At 38.0% G+C, this 6,926-nt stretch overlaps 1 protein-coding gene across 1 annotated transcript; it reads left to right on the forward strand.

Annotated features, from left to right (window-relative positions):
• The first annotated feature begins 5,735 nt into the window (after window positions 1-5,735).
• On the forward strand, window positions 5,736-6,686 carry OR8K67 (olfactory receptor family 8 subfamily K member 67). Its single transcript, XM_002693652.2, has one exon. It carries the CDS (start codon window positions 5,736-5,738, stop codon window positions 6,684-6,686), a length of 951 nt encoding a protein of 316 aa, XP_002693698.2.
• The last annotated feature ends 240 nt before the right edge of the window (window positions 6,687-6,926 follow it).

Raw genomic sequence — 6,926 nt, forward strand, 5'->3', positions numbered from 1 at the left:
GACTTGATGGACGTGAGTTTGAGTGAACTCTGGGAGATGGTGATGGACAGGGAGGCCTGGCATGCTGTGATTCATGGGGTCACAGAGAGTCAGACACGACTGAGTGACTGAACTGAACTGAACTCAGGACACATTTAAAGAGTTTGTCTTTATCCTCAGACATAAAACTTGGGCAGAAGCCATGGTGGAAAATACTGAATATTGAAGTAATTTGTGGGTGATTAAAGGATTTACCCAACAAATGATAAATGGAAATCCAGATATTTGAGTGAATGCAATAAAATTAATAATAAAAAAGCATGTGAATTGCATTTAAAAGAGTGTTTTCTCAATAGGGAAATCAAAAATAATTAACCAACTAAAAAAAAAAAAAAGACTATAGTGGCTTCATTTCATGTTCTTAGATGCTTTGGGAATAATCAAGAAATTGCACTCAGATTCCTAAAACTGTCTCAAAGGGGAGAAACATTCATAAATTCTTCTGACTCAGTCAGACTACTAACCACATGGCAGAAGAAGAAGTCATTCCTTGTTTTTGGTGAGTGGATTGCTGATTACTAGATTAGCTCCAGTGACAATTCTTGATTTCTGTCTTCAGTTTAAAATTATGGATGACTTTAGTCACTGATGCCAGACCCAATACATTAGTCATGAATATTAATACTCTCTTGTCATAACCGATTTATGGAGAAATTATGTATTTTACTACTCTGTTATTGTATTCTTTGCAAATAGTAAACAACCTTTTCTTCTATTTGTTATTAACTCTATACTGGGATTCTAAAACCATAAACATTCTGAAGGGAGTGTAGGTATTTCTGGAAATCTCCACGTAAAATGCTGTTAATGCAAAGATACTGATTGCAGGCCAGAGTTTTTGATACTAAAGGACCGTCTATGCCTCAGGTGGTAACAGTTTCTGACAGAACTTTCAGTTATACAATAACACGATATTATTATCATTATCATGGCTCCATAGAGTTTTATTTGTGCTATATATATATTTGTTGCCTCTTTCTGTTAATATCACATAAGAGACAGTGTTGGTCAGAGTGTAAATTTTAAAAGAAGGCTCTGAGGTAAGGAGCTGGACTTTTAATGTTTACTTGGTAGAGGATTTTAGGAAGCAAAAATGAGGGATAAGTGTTATGGTCTTCTTGACAGACCGGAACCTGGGGACAGGAGTTGAAGAAAAGAAGGCGAAGAAAAGAAGGACGTGGGGGACCCAAGTCTCTAGTGGAACAAGGGTGCTTTAATCATGGTGGCGTGAGCTTATATATTGCTATACAAGGAAGCTTTAGGCAGAAAAATAAAGTTGAGCAAAAACACCGAAACCAAATGCATAACCACAGTAACTAGGGGAATAACAATCATCACAGGCCAGAAGACAATCCATGTGTTGGAAATAGGAACATGACTAAGTAGTTTTACAGAAAAGTAAAATGTTATTGAAAGGAATCCATGTATGCATTCCATCTCATGACCTCAGTCCTGAGAGATGTATGCAGGCCTGCTCATTCCTGTTTTCCAGGAACTGATAAGGAACAGAAGGCCCTTGAGAAACAGAAAACAACATATAGGATTCCTTAAAATTAAAAGTTCTTTGGCAGATAAGGAATGTGAGACTCCCCTGATTAGGGAGACAGCTAACAAAGTATGCAATAAAGAAAAATTACTGCCGCATGCAACTAAATTTCAATTACTTAAGATAGTTTAGCTTCCTGCATTAAAGAGGGCTAGAAAAGCTTGAGTTTTTATCCATTGAGTCCTGTCACTTATTAGTTTAATATTTCTCTTAACACAGTAGATCTCAGGCCCTTACAAACTGCTGTGGGTGGGGTCCAAGCAAAATCCCTTTGCCCTCAGGAAATGAAGTCAAACACTAGAGATGGAAAGCAACCAGCATGTCAGAAAACACTCTATCTTGGCTTGTAGGTCAAGTCAGAAAGAAAAAGACAGTGTCAGTCAAGCAATCATGTCTGACTCTTTGCGACACCATGGATTATAACTCACCAGGCTCTTCTCTCCATGGAATTCTCCAGGTATGAATACTGGAGTGCACTGCCATTCCCTTCTCCAGGGCATCTCCCCATCCAGGAATTGACCCAGGGTCTCCCACATTGCAGGCAGATTCTTTACGGTCTGAGTCAACAGAGAAGCCCAGGTCAATTCAGAGGTGACCTCAAACACAAAGCATGGAAGACAGCTGTGTCTGCTACAGTGATATTTGCAATAGTAAGTTGATGGAAAAGGCAAAATAATACAGAATAAACTTTTAAAAACATTTTCTGAGAAGCTGCCATTGGTTCCTCTTTCACTCCTTCTCTGGGTCATTCTTCGTCAATATTATGCTGAGGAATCACATCGACATCTTTAGAATTTGCCTTCAATGTCACAGTTCCTTCACTGGCCCCCAACACACCCATAGGCAGAAGGACCTTGGGATCCCAAAAAGGCCAACCTCTTCTGCTCTTTGTCTCTAGAGGCATTCAGGAAAAACCAGCTCCTATACAGAGATGAAGCTGTTAATTTATTCTTTCCTATTTGCAGGTATTCTCTCCTTACACAGATGTCAGTAAATTCTGCTAACATAAGTGTGTGGGCTACACTGACCTGGCCCTTTCAAACCCATGCAACAGGAAGGAGCCTTTTGCTCTTCTCTGGTTTCCAAATAGACTTTTTGATTCTGGGTACAATGTCCTCCACACCAAAATGATTGGATGTCTTTGACCCTATCACCTTTGTATCAAATTTAACTTTATATAGATGATGAGGCTGAAGGCTTGGAAGCATTATACATATAGTGGAGCAAAACTGAGTCTAAAATCAATACCAATAAGAGTCAAGAAATATCAATCCTTGGAAGATTTCTTAATCTAGTACATGCATTATAGTTTTAGTATTTGTGAATTTGCCACACCTTAAACACTTCATAATCTAGCCTAGGGTATTGCCTTTTCACTCTCATTAATCTAAATGCCTTAAGAGCAGCTTTCTTCTTGATCTCTTGTGTTTTGTGTTACAAACTGCACACAATGGAATTGAATAGGAGGAATTATTTTTTGAAGGATGAGAAGAAGAGGGCAGAAGGCCTCCCTACACCTCTCCACAGCTCCCAGGTATATAGCACAAGTAAAAAAACTGTGTTACTCAGCTCAAAGAATTTCTGCATGTTTGAGAATCTAGCGTCATGGGATATCATTATAACAAAGTGGTTCAGTTTTAAATAATCTTCATGGATTATAAAAAGCCACATAATAGTGGTTTAGTGATAGGCACTGAATCCCACATTTGGTGAGGATAATATTGGGCATCTTAAGTTAGAAATTTTTGGCATTGCTAAGGAGGATTTTGCCAAGTGCACTATTTGTCAAATTCCAAAGATGTAATTGGAAAAGATTTAGACTGATTTTATGCCCTTTACTAATGCAACATAATTGCAGAGGTAGTGCTCCCTGATTGAGAAAATATGATGTATTTTACAAAATAAGGAAAGGGAAGATAAGGACTTTTGGCCTTATTAGCTGTATTGAATGAGAAAGTGTTGTTGTTCTTTTATACTTTTAAATTAATGTGTGTAAATATTTCTGCCTATGTTAACTCACCTAAAGACTGCTGACCCTGACCTACTTTAAGACCCATTCAAGATTCTTCTTCTTTTTTATCCTCCTTAGTTTTTTTGTCTGCCCTTTGAAAGAGAATATTCTCAATCTGACCAACTATGTATCTCAGTTGAAACTGTTTGCAAAGTTTTAGAATACATAGCTAAGACTGGGTGTTTGAGTTTGCATAAGATAATAATTAATGGGTTTTACATACATTCAATTGCCAAGTCCTGGTGAAACTCTGAAGTTTGTGCTTCTATCAGAGAAGAGTCAGTCTTATTGCTCCATTTTCCTGTTTCTTTTTCCAGCTGGTGGTTTGATACTTGGGTAGGGGTGATGTGGGGAGAATCAGATGAAAGTATATAATAATAATAATAAGATGAGAGCTTGTTGTTACGTAGAGAAGTGAATATTCCTCTGATTATACATGAGGGGCCCTCTAATCATGAATAAACCATCCTGCTCTTTAATCAATCACATGAAGACCCAGACACATAAGGTTGAGTGTCAGTTTCACAATTAGGAAGCCAAACCGCTCCAAGTCATAAATATGCCCATGAATGGAAAGCTTGTCTTGTTTCAATACCATAGGACTTTATCTCAAACTGCTTTAATAAAGGTAATTTAAAAAAAAATCAACTCAGTTGAGTTTCAGAATTCCAAAGATTTGTAAAGTACAACATAATTTGGATGAAAAGGTTTGCCACAATACACAAGCTTCTGTGGAAAAATTCTTTTCTTTGAGTATAACTCTTGTAGCTAAAGGCCCTAGATTTTTCCCTCTGTCTTGTTTGGTTGCTGTTAATGAATGTTTGTTTTTTACCTTTTTTGTAAATAATTTGTTAATATTGTGAGTAGATTTTTAGAAAGAATGAATTGTATGAGGCAGATTTAATCTTCCAAATTAAGCAAATTTAGATTCTGATTTTCTTGAAATTTCTATTTGCTTAGTGACATCCAGAAGTTCTAGCTTTTAACTTGCTGTTGCTCAGTCCCTAAGTCATGTTCTAGTCTTTGCAACCCCAAGGACTGTAGCAGGGCTCCTCTGTCCTTCACTGTCTCCCATAGTTTGCTCAGATTCACCTACATTGAGTAGGTGATGCCATCTAACCACCTTATCTTTTGCTCCCCCTTCTCTTTTGGCATTCAATCCTTCCCAGCATCAGGATCTTTCCCAATGAGTTGGCTCTTTGCATCAGGTGGCCAAAATATTGGAGCTTCAGTTTCAGAACCATGAGATTAAAATTTTTCTTTTAATACCAAGTTCTTGAGCAGTCTGTGACTGATTTTTATATGGATGAGCTAAAGATTCAATTTCACCATTTTCTATGGAGATAATCAATTTAGTACAATTTTTTACAAAAAGGATATTGGAATGAAAATAATGTTTGAATATGTGGAGTTACACTAAAGAGAAGTAAATAAAAGTCTATTAAATGAGTTAGTAATAGTTTTCTTCAGATACTGGGACTGAAGTTCCAAGGGAAAGAAAGTAAGTACTGTTACTTTGTATTATGATTGTTTCTAAAATTTGATATATTTTTTTTTTTTTTTACCAATTATATGTATTTCAACTGAAAAATATTTTTGAAAAAAAAAATCAGGTTTCCCACTCTGGCCAAATGTTTATAATGATAGTTTGTTAACAGAGCTATAAAGGGACCGTGTGTATTTTGTAATGAGAATCAGTACATGACACAAAAAGTAAAATGACTATTATATATGTTAGGTTATGCTGGTGGTGGTGGTGGTTTAGTTGTGTCTGACTCTTTGCAACTACATAGACTGTAGTCTGCCAGGCTCCTCTGTCCATGGGATTTCCCAGGCAAGGAGAGTGGAGTGGGTTGCCATTTTCTTCTCCAGGGGATCTTCCAGGATCAAACCACCTCTCCTGCATTGCAGGCAGATTCTGTACCACTGATCCACCAGTGAAGTCCATCTTACCTTATAATGGTTTCTAAATTTGGTTCCAGGTTCAATGATGGAGGTGAGTCTTGTTTTAAATCATTCCATTTAAAATAATTAGATTCATCTTACACATAATGGCTCTGCATACTAAACTTTTATCAGATGGTATCTTCTGAACCCCAACATCTATTCTTACGGCTCTTCCCACAGTTATTTCCCTTGATGGCCTGGATGGACAAACAAAATCAAACAGTGCCTGGTGAATTCATCCTCATGAGAATCACAGACCGGCCTGAGCTGCAGGCTGCCTTCTTTGTGCTGTTCCTCACCATCTATGCAGTGTCGGCAGTGGGAAACTTGGGCATGGTTGTTCTCACCAAGGTGGACTCCAAGCTACAGACACCCATGTACTTCTTTCTCAGAAACCTGGCTTTCATCGATCTTGGCTATTCCACATCTGTGGGACCCAAAATGCTGGTAGCTTTCGTAACTGATCAAAACACAATCTCCTATCATTGGTGTGCTACGCAGCTGACTTTCTTCATCTTGTTCATCATCAGTGAACTTTTCATCCTGTCGGCAATGGCCTATGACCGTTTCGTAGCCATCTGCAACCCTCTACTCTACACAGTAGTTATGTCACCAAAAGTATGCTGGGTGCTGGTCACAGTCCCCTATGTTTACAGTGCCTCCGTTTCTCTAATAACTACCATCCAGATATTTATTTCATCCTTCTGTGGCTATAACATCATCAGTCATTTCTACTGTGACAGTCTCCCCTTGCTAACTTTGCTGTGCTCAAGCACATGGGAAATCGAGCTGTTCATACTGATCTGTTCCGTGTTTAATTTGGTTTCATCTTTTCTGATAGTGCTTGTATCTTACATACTGATCCTTAAGGCCATCCTAAAAATGAACACTGCACAGGGCAGGCAGAAGGCTTTCTCCACCTGTGGGTCTCATCTGACAGTGGTGGCTGTACTATATGCCACTCTAGCCTTTATGAATATGCAGCCCAGGTCCAGCCACTCTTTTGATACTGACAAAATGGCCTCTGTATTTTTCACTTTGGTCATACCCATGCTGAACCCTATGATCTACAGCTTGAGGAACAAGGAAGTAAAAGGTGCTCTGCATAGAATGTGGGAAAATCTCTGCAAAATTCCTATATAAAAGTAAATATAGAAGGCATGCATGATAAATTAGATTATGGACAACTGTTTATTTTCTGTGACAAATTACTCAAAAGCAGTAATATGTGAAAATCATGCAAACTAGAAATGGTTTTTCTTGTGTCAACTGTAGATGTTCAAGTTGTGATCATTCTGTGTCAACTTTGGTTTAACCTCAAGTTTCAGTGCAAGAAACTCAAGTCCAGATCACTGTTCTCACTTTGCCAAGTGTTTATGTTTT

Source organism: Bos taurus, chromosome 15 (genome assembly GCF_002263795.3).
Source record: "Bos taurus isolate L1 Dominette 01449 registration number 42190680 breed Hereford chromosome 15, ARS-UCD2.0, whole genome shotgun sequence".
Lineage (NCBI taxonomy): Eukaryota > Metazoa > Chordata > Mammalia > Artiodactyla > Bovidae > Bos > Bos taurus.